Genomic DNA, 16,913 nt, shown 5'->3' on the forward strand with positions numbered 1-16,913 from the left:
GAGGGAGACGAAATTTGATTCTCCCACCCCAATGCAATTCCCAGCAGAACCTGCAGAGGCACTATCCAGCACGAGGCGGGGAACCACTGGTTTAGAGGAAAAAGGAAGTGACTCCTGGAGGAGCAAAAGAAACAACAGGAATTCACTTCCTACTAAATTCCTGCCTCACTTCCATGATTCTAGGTCAACTAAACAAGCCCACAGCACTCACTGCGACCTATTAGCTGGCATACCACCCCCTCAATCCGTTCTCAATAAAGGGGTTTTCTGCCTCGCCCCTGCTGTATTTCACAGCTCTAGAGCTGGCATGCAGAGCCAGAATCAGGGTAAACACCAGCTCTTAAACTCAGAGCAAAAAAACGGGAAAGAGCAGGGTGGCAGCAAGATCATGAATACAGAAAAGTTTCCATATTCAGGAAGCCTCTAGAGCAGAGAAGCCTAAATTCAGACGCCCGCTGGGACCGCGTGAGCACTGGGGAAATGCACAGGCATCGCAAACTAGAGCATGAGAGTTGAGAGTTCAATGTGCTCACCCGTCTGCCAACGAAGCGTTACCGTGTGGCTCACATGCAACCACCACCGACATCCCCATCAACACCCATCGCCACATGAAGACACAAAAGCTCTGTCTTTTTCTGGCCTTGGTATGAGGAAATCTAGAACAGAAACAATGTTTTCCACCAGGAGCAAGTGAGCAGGAATGCACCTAATCTTGACAGCTTTGCTAATAAACCATCCACTTAATTAATTAACTAGACCCTTTGTTTACTCAAAGTTACTTTGTTCCAATCCTTAAGAGGTCCAAAAGTCACACTCAGAAAGTGTGGCTGAGGGACTCTGGCTTGCTCCAGTCCCTGTACTCTCCCCCCTGCTCAGTCATCACACTGGAGCCTTTGTCTTCCCAGGACAGAGGCTGCCCCAAGCAATAAACAATTTATGCAATTTCTCCTTCTCCCACTGGGGATGCGTTGCCAAAAGCTTGGGGCCAGGTGTCAAGTCCACAGTTAGGCTTATCAGTCAGCGCTTGGAATAAAACTCTTCATTCCTCCCTTAACGCACACCTGAGGGTGTGTGCGCGCCGGGACAGATTCCTTCGTGCTCTCAGGCTGTGTCCCATCATGTCAGGGGCCCTCGGTGCGCAGGGAAGCACGCAGACCTAGAGTGGATTTATGTCAACTGCAAGTTGACAGCACTGCTGTGGTCCACTGCCGAGCAAGTCGGGGCTGGCGGTGACACTCGAGTGGTCTCCGCCCAGCCAGAAGTGATACTGGCCCAATGGTATCTGCTGCTTGCAGCTCTCGCCCCAGGGAAGGATGGATTTCTGGAAAAGGCAAACTGATCCAGGAGCAGGCAGGCACGGCCAGTCTCAGCAACTACAGAGGCACCATTTTCATCTCCACCACACTTAGCTCCCCCAAAAACCAAATGCCAGGTGAAAAGCTCAGAAGTCACCTGGAGGTCTCTGGGAATGCAGAAATGAAAACTTCAAAGGAGGAAAAGCTCAAAATGTAAAAGTCCAAGTGTCCATAAGAATGAGGAAGAGCTTCGATCTCTTTCTCTCTCTTTCTTTGGTGGGGGCTGGGGTGGAAGCACCAGAGAGCTGAATGTTGACTCTACAAAGCCTTGGTGCTGCAGTCCCTGCTGGTCTACACTGCAGTAAACGTAATATGAAGACATCAGCGTGCAGTGCTAGGAGTGATAAATGAAGAGCTCAGAAGACCCAGACACAGGCTTCAGCTCTGGGGCTCCTTCTCCAAGTCCGTACGAAAATCACTTACCCTTCTGCACCTGAAGTTCCTCCACCATAAAACTAGAGTGATGCACCTAAAGCCAAGGGGCGCCAAGGATTGGCAACAGCCACCAGAAGCTAGGAGAGAGGCATGGAACAGAGTCCCTAGAAGGACCCGATCCTGCCAACATCTTGATTTCCGACTTCTGTCCTCCAGAACAGTGAGAAAAAGTCTCCACTATTTTAAGCCGCCTGGTTTATGACGATTCCTTACGGCCCCCAAGGAAGCGAAGACAACCATCGTTGGAATGTTACTTGCCCCAATTCTCTTGCGACCCAGGTTTGTCAGTTGAGACCAACTATTTTTTCCACAATTCCAGGCCACCTTCTTCTATCATGCGCGTTTCAGCTCCTTCGTTTTCAGACATGAGGAAAGTGGACCAAAAAGTTAAATGACTCATCCGAGGTTGTAGCTTCTTGGAAGCACGCCCCGAATCAGGGCTCAGTGCTTGAGGACCACTCGCGATGAACCATGGGAACGATTTATCACCCCCCCCCCCAGCCAGCGATTCTAGGGGAGCCCATTTTAGCATCGCCAGTTACTGAAATGCAGAGTTTCACACTTATTTTCCATTACAAGTAAATAGCTGAAAAGTAATGGTGTCAATTTTAATAAGGATCAAGTAAGGCTCCTAAAAGGGCTCCCATAAATGAAAGCGTTTCCCTCACACACACGACAATGGCTTGCTGTTTAATTCCAGAACACAAGAACGCCACTTAAATCACACGGCTTTTAAAGTTAAAAGCACTTATGGGAATGCCTTTCTAAGGAAGAATTTCAATAAAAAGATCGCACCCAGTCTGAGGCTTCATAATATCTGAACCACGAATCTATGTATCATAGCAACAAACGTAAATCCCGGCGAATCAACAAGAATAGGACAGCATTTTCACCGGGAAAGAGTTTCTGATTTTCTGTGGCACGGGGAGACGCTGGTATCATACAGGGAGATACTGAGTTTGGACCTGAGGACCTCCAGAAATGTCTTCTTTAAGCCTGAATCCTTATTGTTTCCACTCACTGAGATGGTCACAGGGACTGCCTGCTCTACATGAGACTCCTGAGCTGACTCAATCCTTATTTCATTAGTGTTTCTCCAAGCACTTACTAGAGTTTTGAGCAAAGAGGAGAGTATTTCACACCTCCATCTTTACTGAAAATGTCTTATACTCCACCGACTTTTTGGCTTCTATTTATAAGGAGGGTTCAAAGCTTGGAAAATTATTGGAGTTGAGCTTTAATGGATATTCCCAACCAGCATTGTGTCATTATTGGCCCACGGTTAGCTGGGCGAATTCCCAAATTTGTGACATAATCAGCCCTTTCTCTGCATTACTCCATACGCTCCAAGCTCCCTCTACATACACCGCTGAATCATACAGTCTTTTCAACAAGACTGATTGCCAGGGGATTAACATTAGACAGCACAATTCCATTATTCAGCAGCCCGATTCAATCCCAACCCTAACTCTAACAGAGATTTCATGGCTTCGCTGAACTGAGCTGCCAGAAAGCTGAAAGGAGAGGTGGAGTGAGGGGATTTTGAATGTTTTACATAACCACCCAACCTAAAAGCTGCTGTAAGCAATAGCTGACGGCTGAAGCGGCAGAACTATGATCTGGTGGTTCCTTGGAACGGTCCCAAACAATCTTAATAAACTATTATTGGTAGACTATGAGAAGCCATAATCCCAAAAGACTGCTACAGCACAATTACTTTATTCCTGCAATAAAGCATTTAATTTCAAAATTAGGTATTTAGAATTCCGGCCAGAAACCTAACTTTCTTTCTTTAAATAGAAACACTTTCATGGCAAATTCAGTATATGTGAGGCCCAGAGTGAAATCCAGGTCATGTGTTTTTCAATCAATGGATTTAGTGCATGCATCAAGACCAAAATAAATGCCACTTCGTCACGTCTCATACTTGAGTGTTAGTTCCTTTTGTGTTTGTTTTGCAAAATATCTGTATGTAGGAATTCTCACTGAGAAACATACCACAAATATCTGCATGAGATAAACAAGTTCTAACACTTGCTCTTTTATAACTATCCATAGGACCTCTAGTATACAAAACTCACCATATTGCACATTAAACCTTCTGAATAACAAAAATAAAATGTTAACACATAGCAGTAGCAGTTTTTTCAATGAGTACTTACACACAAATGGAAGTAAAGACTGCATCACGTTTGCAAGGGCAGGGTGGATTGTGAATCGAGTATAATTTAACTTGATAGAAAACCAAGATGGTTTTCTGTTTAATTTTCAGATAACCTAAAATTTTGATTAACCACCTGATATGCTGTTTGGCTAATCAAGCTTTTGGAAAGTTTTTTAATGGCTCCCTGAGCATTTCAAGTATCTGTGGGATCACTCCAAAGAGTTTCTATTGTATCGGGGGAGAAGAAACATGGACATGTGTAATACCACTGAGGACACGTACACTACAGGATGATGCAGGAGAGATGCAGCTTACAGATACACAATGGGCGGGTCACATGCCAAAAGATCACATTAAGGCAAAGGAACCAGGATGAGCTTTAAGTACAGTCTTAAGCAGGAGCCAGCAAACTGAATGTAGAGGAGGGCACACACTGATGGGGTTATTGGAAGCAAGGGCTCAAGGACAGGTAATGAGGCTGGGAATCGTGGTGTCAGGCAAGAGGCAGAAAAGATGGTTCCTACATAAAACAGGTCTTGACCCACCATCCCTGCAACAATAAAATGGTATACAGACAGACCTAGTGGTAGCTCCATCTGTCACCAATCCACCATTCAGAGAAAATGCCTTTCCTCATCGGTTACAACAAAGCCTATCATAATAGGCAAGGCTTGGGAAAAAGATCTGAATTTGCAGACCAGGAGACCATGTGATCTTAAGATGCTTCATTAAAATAACCCGCTTGTCTGTGCACTCTAATAAAAAGTGCATTTCCAAGCCATGTGCACAGTCCCCTTGGCACAGAGGAAAGCATCCAGGAACAGACCCTGAACTTAAAGCCCCTAATGACCTTCCTCTGATGGACACGACCCTTTCTCCAGCCAGCTCTGGGCTGGGTCACTGTAATGCCTTTTCCTTCACTCTTCGGTTCACATTATCCAGTTCCTAGTCTCTTTTGATAATGTTGCCTCTTTTAAAAACAAAATTTGGCTATGGCCCATCTCTACCCTTTCCTTGCAAATGCTAATACTCTTCAGAGTTATCTCAGCTTCCAGAATGTCAGCCCATTTCCTTCCACGTTCACCTTATACAGACAGTATAAGGGGATCAAGAGGATCCCACAGAACGCATAAAACCTTGCTGATCAGGAAACTGAACACTGTCAACGACAGCTGGTGCTTAGAAAGAATGAAAATGAACCATCTCTCCTTGAACTTGGGGGAAAAGCAAGGCTTGCTTTCACGATCTCAAACGATAGGACCGCCTGGCTGATAGCCACCATGCTGGGAGAAATAAACTCACCAACAACATCAAGGTGGTACGTGTGATTGATGGAGCCGTACTCGTTCTCTACCACACAGGTATAATTTCCTTTGTCTGATGGGACCACACTCTCCATAATAAGGCTCCAATGCTGGTTCCGTACCTGAAAAGATCAAAGAAAAGGTGGTTATTTCAGTCTTAGCACAGAATAGCAACTATTTTGCTTTCCTGATTTAAAAAGAAGTTGGAGGTAGAGAAGAATCACTTGAGTTCTAAATGTCCTCATAATTATAAGTACTCAGAATGGTCACAAATGAAAACCAAAATGGTCATCATGGTGAATGCCTAGCATGAAGATATTGACATGTTCAGATATGCAACGGTCTCTGTTACCACAGCGGATGGATTTGGGGGTTCCTCTACGACAGGTCCAGTGCCAGCCTGGCCCACGACGAGGCCCTAGCATGCAGATATTGACATGTTCAGATATGCAACGGACTCTGTTACCGCAGTGGATGGATTTGGGGGTTCCTCTACAACAGGTCCAGTGTCAGCCTGGCCCACGACGAGGCCCCAGGAGGTGGGCATCATCTGCGGGCCACTCATCCTCCGGGAAGCCTCAGTCCCCGCAGCACCAAGTGCTTCGGTTTCTACCCTTTCTCCTGGGACCACCCAGAGCAAACACGAGTAAAGCTTATTATATGCCAGGCCTAGTTCAGATCCCTCCTTCCTGTCGTAGCTCATTTACTCCTCCCAAGGGTAGATGTGGCTACTGGTTTAGAGCCTTCCAGGTGGAGAGCCTCTGACTTCTTCCCCTCTCCCTCCTCGTGCCCCGAATTTTCTTTCAGATGCCATCTACAAGTCTTGAGAAGTTTCTGCAGGGAAAGTACATCTACCCCTCCCATCCCTGGTGGTGGCTGAATAGATGCTACATGTTCTTGAGAGATATACCCAGAATTCCAAATATGGGAGAAATGAATCTTTATGAAGCTTAAGCTGTATATCAATCTGTTGACAAAATCCTTGAGACAGTTCAAAGATAAGCAGTACATGTGAAAACAAGTTTCTGTGATTCCTATCCAGAGTTCTGCTGATATGCAAAAAGAACAGATTCTACTGTTCCCACCTTGCTTTAAAAATATCTCAATAGACTCAAATTTCCAACAGGTATGACTTCTTCTTTTCCTTACTAGGACAAAATACAAATTTCATCTTTAGGGTTCAAGGATTTCAGGCTTCGATCGGAATCCAAATCACTCTTTAAAGCCACTCTGGACGAGGCACTATGGAGAATTTAAAAGAAAAAATAAAAAGAAGCCACGGCCCATTAATCTTAACTATCATTTCAGAAATTTCAACTGACCTTCTAAATGATGTCCTGAGTATTACAAGTGTTTTCAGCCTTAATCACATAAAAACCGATAATGCATGCAGAGCCCTTGCAAGCACATGAGGGATTCAAGGCACCAAACTAAAGAATAGAGAAAATCGTGTCATGAATATGCCATTATAAAAACAGGAGACAGCAGCTGTCTACTTGGAAAAGCAGCATCAGTGATTCCTCTGCCAACAGAGGTAGGAGATCAGAGACACACACTACAAGCATGGCAGTTCTCACATGGGCCCACCAGCTCGACACGAGCCACTAACGAAGAGAGGAGTTACTGATGCTGAGTGCAGAAGTGCACTCACTGCCCATCACTGAAGCAATGCAGAATCACAGGGGTGAAGGGTGGACCCTTCTCTTCTCGACAGAGGGTGTGCAGGGAGTTAGACTAGGATGAGGACAGGCAGTCACTACTTCAGCTGTCACCAGCTCTCCTCAAACCACAGAGGCGAGTTTCCACCTTAATGTCCCAGAGCCAGTGATGGGAAACTGATTCTCACTGTTAGAGGCAAAGCGTTTGGCCGTGAAGTGAACCTGGTGGCGTTACACCTACAATGGAAAGAGTGCACAGTCTACATCAGAGGAGACTCACTTTCTGCTCTCAGCTTGGCCACAGACTTGTAGAAGAACCAAAACAAGAGGCTAGGTTCCCTCTTAAGAGATGTGTACCCTCCAAGCAGAATGCACAGGGTGGGGAGGGGGTACTTTGAAGAGGGAAGAGATGTAGATACTAAATTTTCCAGTACAATGAGAATTCCCTACCTAAATCCTGGCCCCTGGTTCCACACTGGAGTTGTTTGCTGAGAATGTGGGGGAGAAGGGTCCTGGCTCCTTGATTTAACTTGAGGCAGATGGGTCCGCTCCCCTACCCCACCCTGAGCTCCCAGGGCTATCTGAAATGGGGCATGAGGCCAGGATGCCCATCCCTCACCTGAGACTCCTCTGGCCTCAGGGGAATCAGTCACATGGAGACAACGAAGGGATGAAGCCATAGGCCCCGACGTCACCCAGCCATGTAATCCAGCATTTAGCCCTGCTGTAAATACACAGTTCTTTGAGCCCCCGCTCAAATGTCATGCCCATAAGCCCTTAAGCATGGCCAGCACTTGTCTCTGGACCCCATCCAAACTGTCAATGTCTTTCTTGCGCCTGGATCCAGATTTGGCACACTGCATATTCCAAATGGAGCTGAACCTGAATTGCACAGGGAGAGGACATCGACCACCTCAGCCCAAGATATTAAATCTTGGCATATGTGGCTCGGCATGCCACTGCCTTTTTTTTCAACCCTATGGCATATGGTCAGCTCGAGATTGGGGCTATTGCGTTCCAGGCAAGACCCCTCTTAGAGGACATATGCTCTCCAAATATTTACTTTCCGGAGATCCATGACAAACATTAATAGGTTAACATTTATAATATGCTTTTATAACAAGAAGCACATTTAGCAAACAGGATGTTATTGTCCTTCCAGAGACCTTGGTTCTCAATCAATACTGCCCCATGCAGTGCTGTTAATATTTATCGTCTCACACCATTGCCCGAGTATTTGATTCCTTGACATATGATCAATCCCAAATTTGATGGGCTGTGGTGGCTTCCAAATGGATGTCCTCAGAAGCCACCAAAAGTGGGACTGTTTGACATTCTTGCAGGGGATATCTTACCCTTAAGTGGTGGCTTAATGGTAAGCTAAGAGATTACCCATAAGAACTCTACATAGACAGGGAACAACTTTACAGAGTATTTTTTTTTAATTAACCTATTTTCATACTGAGATTCAACAGACAGCCAAAGAAACCACCCACCCAACAAAAATGTAAAATGCACCTTCAGCATGTTTTTCTAAATTCCTTTGAGCCTTTCAGTACTATAATAATTTTGCCAGCTGGGGCCAATGCACCTAAAACCACCTTTGCTTTCAGAAGAGAGGGAATGCAAATATCCAATAAACATATGAAAAGGCTTCCCTCATTAACATCAGGGAAATGCAAATGAAAACAATAATGAGACACTATTTTCATCAGCTGATTAACAAAAATCAAAAAAAAATCAATGACGTTCAGTCCATGGTGAGAGTTTAGGGGAACAGAGACTCAAATGGAGGATGGGAAGATAAATTGAGAAAAATCTTTTGCAAAATAATTTGGTGAGACCTATTAAACTGAACAAGGCCTGTATTTTTCTGAGCCAGTTATTCCAGTCCAAAGAAAAGAGCACGAAAAGAAAGACCCAAGGTCAGGGTGGTTCCTGCAAGCACAACCCATGTAACAACAAAAAACCAGAATCCCTCAAGAAGGAAAGCGTTGATCACATAGAGCTTACCCTTACAACAGAATAGTATACGGTCATTAAAAAGAATGGGGTAGATTCTTATGTTGGGACCTGACATTATTACAGTCATTGCTAAGTGGAAAAAAAAAAGAAGGTTCAAAAGACCAGTACATACATATACATATATATATTCATGACTCCATTTTGTAAAAAATACACAAACATACATATGTCCCCACAGATGCATATACACCTGAATCTATATACATGACTGTATGAACGTAGCTAAAATAAAAAAGAAAATGTGCCAAACTGCTAACAATGTTCAAGAGGTGGGATTATCAATGCTGCTTACTTTTTTTTCTCCTTATCACTTTTTAAATCTAAACAGAACTCATACATACAACAAAAAAAGTTAAATACAACAGCCGCGTGGTCACCCGTTCAGTGGCGGGTGTCCTGCAGCAGAGCCATGGCGTTTCTAACTCTCTGGCAGAACAAGCATGAAAGCCAGCGAGGGGAGAAATCCTACATGAACCAACACATGCACAATTCTTTATTTTCATTCCTTTCTGCAGCCAAATCCTTGTGGAATTCATCATTATTTTTCATCAGCTAAGTAAGAGAATTAGAGAGCATGGGGCTTCAAAAAGATGCTCGCTGAAGACTTTTTAAAATAACATTTCAATACTGAAACAAAGCCCCTTGAAGTTAATGGCCTAAATTCTCTTGCAGTACAAACAGTGGATTCCACAAACATTCCACTCCCTGTCAGTGCAAAGACAAAAGGTGGCCCAGACAGGTTTTTTCAGAATTCCTCTGTTGCCTGACATTAAATCTCCCAAGATAAGCGTTAAATCCCCAGCTACCTTCAAGTGACAAGTGGGAATGCAGATTTAGCCTGTAGCCTGAATGATACCAAAACACCTAGGTGAAAGGGGAAAGGTCAAAGACTCAGGGTGTCACCTGGATGTTTGGTTTCCACATTGCAAAATAGTCCAGACATTGCCAAATACTAGGATGTCCGAGAACAAGAGGAATAAACATCCAGAAGCTGCATGTAAAATTTTACGTTGTGCCAAGTCCATGAAATGTTGTGTCTATGTGATAATGGATACTCCTAAGACCTCCTTCCACCAGTTTCAGGGTCCAAGTTACCTGGAAGGACAGAAACCCCTTTTAACCCTAACTCCAAAAGAACTATAATATAATACAGAGCAGTTGTCATGGAGATGCATAAACACTTCCTACAGCATTCCCAACCCCCACTTTCCAGCAGGTTCTTGGGGGACTCCAAACCACTCCTTCGGGATGTATTTGCATGACTGGGGCTTGCATTTGTCAAGGGCCCTGGCACTTGCTGCTGTTATCACCACACAGATGTGGAGGCAAGCACCTGTTAATGCTTAAACTCCAATGTCCACACAAAAAGTTTGCTCTGCCAGAGGTGTCCAGAGAACAGGGCTGGGCGATGTCTGTCTCTAGCACCAAAGGCAGAAACTCTTCCCTCCACTCAGTAAACAACCAATGGTTCTCCACAGAGGGGGGTGAAAAGTGACTTACAAACACAAAGCTGTTCTCCCAGCTGCCTGAGCTCTAGAAGGCATTCACCAAGGCCCTGGGGCAGAGTTGCCAGCAGACTCCATGTTTGGAGCCACAAAGGTGCTATTTTAAGTTGAAAGAACAGCATCTTACACCTAACTCTGATGATATTTACATGGTTTGGAGATGCCATTACTTTCACCATGTTTCATTCATCAGTAGCATGGAATCACACTCAAATTAAAACAGCTCGGAAAGAACACTGAACTTTGGGACAAACTGCTGGGGCTCAAATGCCAGCTCTGTCACGTGACTAGCCTTCATCTGTACAAGTGGGGAAGTAGAAACGCCACCATCCTCAGGCTGCAGAGGGGACCAAGTGACATGGCTGGTGGTTGGCAATTGGCAGATAAGTGGTCAATAAAGGTTGACTGGTAATAAAACGTACCTGTTTCCTCATCACAAACTATTGGGTCTAGAATTAAAGCTGAAACGGCTGGGCTGAGAACAACCTCAACAAAGTGTAATTGTTTTAGTAAATTCATTAGTAAGAGATTTTTTTCCCCTTAAATACACTTTGGAGTTAAGCATAAAAGCACATCAAAAGTCTCTGGAATGACATCTAAGTAAACTAGAAAATGTAAATCTAATCTATGCGCCAAAACAACCAGTTCAGCAGCAATTATAAGAAAAAAATGTTTTCCCACTGCCTTTTCTTAGATCTGAAATATACCAGGAAACTAAGAGTCCTACTCTAGAGAATGCTTCCTTCTCTGCTGAAATGCTCCATAGGAATTTTACCCCTGGGATGCCTGGTGCTGGGGCAATTGTGCCCATCCCATGGCCATGTTTGAAAGGGGGATGCTTTCTCCTGTGATTTCTCTTGGTCTCTGTTCTTGTGCACTTAGTAAGCGGCATGAAAGACTGTTTTCAAGAATCCTCTTCTCCTCTGTGCCTAGATCACTACCTAAGAACAAGTTAGAAATTGAAGTTGCCTATTAATTATTTCACTCATCTTCTGGGTTTCCTACATTAAATTGCAATAACTGTTCAGAGCCCCATGAATTATCTAGCTAGAAGGATAACCTCTTAAAAAAAACAACCCTGTGCTGTTGTTGAGGATGAAAAATGGCTGCTGTGTATTATAATTCTGCTATTAAATCACAGTTCTTGGAGCTTCAAGGGATCAGAACTTCATGATTATCTATTCCAGTCTTCTCATTAACTTAGCTTGCCTAGTGTCAAGACTGATGCAAAAGCCCAGGGATAAGCACAAGTAGGGAGACAAAGTTATACTTTAAGTCAAGCTTTACTATTATAAATAAATAATAGCCACCCAGCCTTTTCCCACATACTAAGAAAAATAATAGTTTGACTCTTAATCATTTAAGAATGGCTCAGTGGGAATTTTTAGATAGATAAGACTGAACCACAGAATACCAAATAGTTCTGCCGGTCTAATTTCAGTTAAAATGAGCATTCTATCCCATCTCCTGGTTCTCTTTCCTTGTCCCTTCACTGGACTACACATGCATCCCATTTCAAAATGAAGTACAAAGCAGTAGGTGAGGGTAAAGGTGCCCCACCAACCTGTGAACAGATCACAGGAGCTGACAACTGGGTCACCAGAGCTCAGTGGCATTTATGGGGTAAAAAAACTGCAAAAATAACAAATGTTTGTTTGCAGAAACTTTCAGGTCTTTGCTCTCTGGGGGTAAAAAAAACTATCCTTCATGAAATAAAAGTGGCAAAGACAGGAGAATTGAAAAGAAAAGTGAGTTGGAGGTGTGGGCAATTTAGACATTAGACCCTCTGCGTTTAAATTAGGCTCCTTCCATTTTGAGGAAGTGCTGAGAAACGAAAACTACCAATTGTACAAGGCAGTTTCCTCAAGCCAAAATGTTTGAAGGCAACATGTCTTTAAGAGTGTATGTAAGTAACAGAGAAAATATCAGAGGGAAGCGCTCCATCCGAGCCCAAGCTCTGCCCTGCTCTGCCCCGAGGGGTTGAAGCAAGCAGGTCCTCGCCAGCCAGGGAGCTAGGACTGGAGTGGGAGGAGGTGGGGGTGGGGTGGAGGGTGGAATGGGGGAGGGGCCTCTGACCACCAATGATTTCATGATCTTAGAACCTAGGGGTTGGTTTCACACATCACTGGCGAGGTTTAATCTGTAGGTGACTACGTTTTCCTTGGAGATGAGAGTCTGTCTCCTTCTCAAGTCCCAGAAGCTCACAAGGGGTCCATGGAATTTCTAAGAGTTCCCAGTATCCCCAAAATGGATGTCAAAAACCACAACTGTTGCAAAAATTCCTCAATCTAGTCTGACTACCTTTGCAATTTACAGGCCATGCTCTCAGGCCACTCAGCCTGGGGTCACAGTCCTGCAAGGAGCCTCCTTCTCCCCAGGACAGCCCAGGACGACAAGGACCAAACCCTGGCCAGGGCCAGCTCCACCGCATTCCAAATGTCCAGGGCTCCTCCCCATTTGGCCTTTTTCTTTTTTTTTTTAGCAAAATACATCTTAGATTTCTGTTCCTACACACTCAAATTAGCTCATGGCTCTGCAGGGATAGGTGAAGGGCATTCTGCTGAGGGATCCTAGTTTGCTTTTAAAACATAGGTGTTCTTCATTTGGCGAAACGGTGTCAGAAATCATTAAAACTCAACTGCACCTGTTAAAAATCAAGCAGGCATTTTCTCATTAGGCACCCTCAGTTCTCCAGCGGGTTTGTAATCACCAATTCAGACGTGCAAAATGCTCCTCACCCAGAATGCCAATGTTAGTTCCATGCATTTTGTGACCAGCAGTCTCTGGGGGCTCATCAACTCTTTGCGCTTATTTACAAGGCTGCTTTCATTGATGAAATTAGTTAACTGCCAGGATTCTGACCACCATTCCTCCACTTTAATTGTTTTTAAATAAGTCATTGGAACCGCATTGATTATCTGAGTTTTTAGAGAGCATCTGGTGGATAGAACAATCTCAGGGGCCATAATTTTAGTGGTTTAACTCTTCCCTTCCAACCAACACCATCTAATGAAATCTTTGTCTATTCATTATTTTCAAAGGGGGAAAAAAGGCCAATCTCTCAATTCCATTGTACTTGGTCTGGGACTAAAACAACGAAGAGACAAATCGCCTCCCCTTCCTCCTTCTCCTTCAATCAAGGAGTCTGAGAGGTAGGGGATCACTGGCATATCCTAGATTCCAGCTCCCAAGGCACTCACCTGCCAGCAGACATGCCTCACACCTGTTCACACATGGACTGTCCCACACATGCTCTGAGAAATGGACTCGCCTAGCTTCCTCTGGGCTTTGGCTTCTAGAGGTTAATTTTTAAATATTAAAGCAAAAAAAAAAATCAATTCTTTCTTTTGCAGAAGGAAATAATCCTCTAAAGACGAGTAACGGGGTATGACATTTCAGAGAACACTCACTTAACCACAGCGGTAAAGGACTGAGGGTGCTTGCTGCCCTCTAAAGCGATGCTGGTGGTGTTAAACCCTGGTGAGGGGCCCACTGTCCTCGGGGGACACTGCTGGGGTCAGAGCTACCGAGCAGGTTCCCAAGACGGCTCTCAGGGATTCATGCCCATGGGTAACCTCCCCACCGTGGGTGAGTGGACTCAAACTTGCTCCTAACAATGGAACACAGCAAAAGTAAGGATGCCACTTTCTTCTTCCCTTCTCTCTGGCTGCCTTCTGCTTGCCCTGATGAAGCGATCTGCCCGGCTGTGAGCTGCTGTATGAGGGGACAGAGGGCAGCCTCCAGTCTGACACCAACCACACGGGTGAGCGTGGAAGTGGCTCCTTCCCTGCTGGAGGCTTCAGCTGAAATCCTCAAACGCAGCCCTGTCAGAAACCCTGAGACTGAGAATCCAGCTAAGCCGCACGCGGACTCCGTGAGATAATAAATGGTGTTGTTTGAAGCCACTACATTTTGGGGGTAGCAATAGATAACTAATACACCTGTTCATCTTCCAAATGAACCAAAGAGCTTCATGGTGAGGTTTCCTTAAGTCCTGCTCATATATGAAATTCTTAAAGTCCTTCCCCTTCATATATCAGGAATTTCAATCTCTCTTTCTGGACACTCTTCCTTCAAACTCAGCCCAGAAGTCTTTCTTGCTCTCCTTTACCCTCAGACTCCCAAAGAACCAGCTCCGTCTCTTCTTGGGCATCCACAGGACTCAACACCCATGTTGCAGTGTCCCCTGATTCCTTGTCTGCACACACCCCCTCCCCGCCTCTGGTCTAGGAACACCTCGGAGCTGGGCCATGGCTTTCCACAGAGCCTAGAATGGTGCCTGCCACAGAGGTCTCCCAGTCACCCCCTGCTGAAAAGGACAAACCCAGGCATGAAAGCGCATCTCGCCTCTGCGACAGTGTCTTCAGGGAGGTGGCTTTCCTTGCCACCCTCCCCAGGGAAAGGTGAGACTGTATCTCATGGCGCTCTGTGACAGTTCTTTGGAATCCTTGAAGATGGACGTCTGGAGCTCTGCCTCTGCCACCTCAAAAGCCCTCTTTTTTAAAAAAGTCCTCTTTTTCTAACAAGAAACATTTCATACTCCAGACTCTGATCCAAGCCCGTTCACCGTTAATGCAGTCTGGCTCAAGCAGGGCAACTGTACTTACGCTTCTCAAATTCTGCTCCAGTTTTAAGTTTTACACACTATAAAGCATATAGAAAACAGATTCTCAACTTTTGACCCTTCTGTTATTAAACTCTCCCTATGTAAAGAACAATGCAAGTGGGGATTGTACTTTTAAATTACACACAAGTCCAGGGTAATTTTAAAAAACCATCAAACCCTGAAATGATCAATTATGATAATAACAGACTGTTTTTTTTTTTTAATTCTTTCTTGCTCCTGCTAACTTCAGAATACTTAAAAAAAAGAATGAACAAAAATGTAAGAAATAATAATTTAAAAGCTCGGTTCTACCTTATAGCCTCCAATGCGATGCTCCTGTTTGAATTCCTTCCCATTTTTCAGCCACCTCATAGTTGGAGTTGGATTTCCCCCAGCAGGGCAGCGAAACTTCACAGTATTGGCCGCAGGGACAGCATGGAGCCGCTTCTCCATCTTTTCCGTGTTGGTCCAGTACGGTGCTCCTGTTTTGGAAATCAACATTAAAATTTACATAGACGGAGACCATCGTGTCTATTATTCTACTGCACAAAGGTAAGGCCGTTTTATTGTGTGTGAAGGATCTACTACTTACAAAATCTTTTTTAAATGAAAAACAATTAGGTTATATTTATTTGTGAGGAAAATATTTTCAAGAGTGGAATCCAGCTGGCCTGGCAGAAAATCCCTAAGAAATGGACTGCTTATTGGTTTAGGTTCATTGAGGGGGGAAAAGTGTTTAAGGCATCCTCCACTTACTTGTTCTCGGCAACAAACCAAAAAAATAATTTCACGTTGACCCATGTTTTAAAACACTATTTTATACAAACAATAACACACACCAAAATGTATCATTTTAGGTCTTCTCACTTATGCACCAGTCAAAGTAAGTTACCCTCAAAAGCTGCATCAACTTACACATTTGAGATTTTAATTAAGTTTTACTTTAAATGCCAATCAACCATATAAATTGTCATAGTACTATGATAAAATAATCCTGGGGGGAGCATCATTAATTTTCCAATATTTTATATGACAGACTGAAAAACCCTATTACTAAGTTTGCTTTAATTTTTTAAATTTCCTATAATTCTTTTATTAGAGAAATTGTAGCGTTATAGAAAAATCATGCAGAAAAGAGAGTTCCCATGCACCCACTATTAACACTTTGTTATTAGGGTGGAACCTTTGTTATAATTGTGCTTATATTAACTGCAGTCAAAGTTTACATTAGGGTTCACTATTTTACACAGTCCTATGTTTGCTTTTTAATTTCATTCTAGCAACATACAGCAACCTGAAATGCCCCGTTTTAACGACATTCTACTATGTAACTCAGTGTTGCTAGTTACCGTCACAAGGTTGAGCTCCTATCACCACCATCCATCACCAAAATTTTTCCATCATTCCAAACAGAAACTCTGCATCAATTAATTTTTTTAATTTTGTACAATTTTTAAAACACAGAACAATTTTTTCTCTCCAATGGTGGCTGCGAACCTAGCACCAGGCCTAAGCTGTGAACCTAACAGGAAGCTGCCGATTAAATGCTATGTAAACTTGCCTCCTCTGAAGAATACAAAGCCATAAATATAAGCGATTTAACTAAAAAAAAAAGTCAGGTTTTTACATCATCAAATAAAGGACATGTGATTTAAGCAAGAACCATGACATCCCCTGGGGGCACTGCTGTGGCACTTCAGGCCTGCAGTCTTGGGGAATGGATGGCTGCTCCTTACCAGCGCTACTTTGCCCAGCACTGCTCTAACAGCTTTTACATAATGGCTCCCACATTAATCGTCACAGCAATCTAATGAGAAAGAACTATTTTAATGCCCGTTTTACAAACGGGGAAACTGAGGCA

The 16,913-nt window shown here is 43.9% G+C and overlaps 1 protein-coding gene across 13 annotated transcripts in view; it reads right to left on the reverse strand.

Moving 5' to 3' along the window:
* The window catches only part of FGFR2 (fibroblast growth factor receptor 2), a 102,769-nt gene that overhangs the window by 49,220 nt on the left and 36,636 nt on the right, over nt 1–16,913 (reverse strand). For all 13 annotated transcript variants that reach the window (XM_077126239.1, XM_077126237.1, XM_077126235.1 and 10 more), the window contains 2 exons: nt 15,365–15,534; nt 5,257–5,380 (listed from right to left, as the gene is read on the reverse strand). In XM_077126239.1, the coding sequence (XP_076982354.1) occupies nt 5,257–5,380; nt 15,365–15,534 (294 nt within the window). The remainder of the gene's footprint in view (nt 1–5,256; nt 5,381–15,364; nt 15,535–16,913) is intronic.

This window comes from Tamandua tetradactyla, chromosome 13 (genome assembly GCF_023851605.1).
Source record: "Tamandua tetradactyla isolate mTamTet1 chromosome 13, mTamTet1.pri, whole genome shotgun sequence".
NCBI lineage: Eukaryota > Metazoa > Chordata > Mammalia > Pilosa > Myrmecophagidae > Tamandua > Tamandua tetradactyla.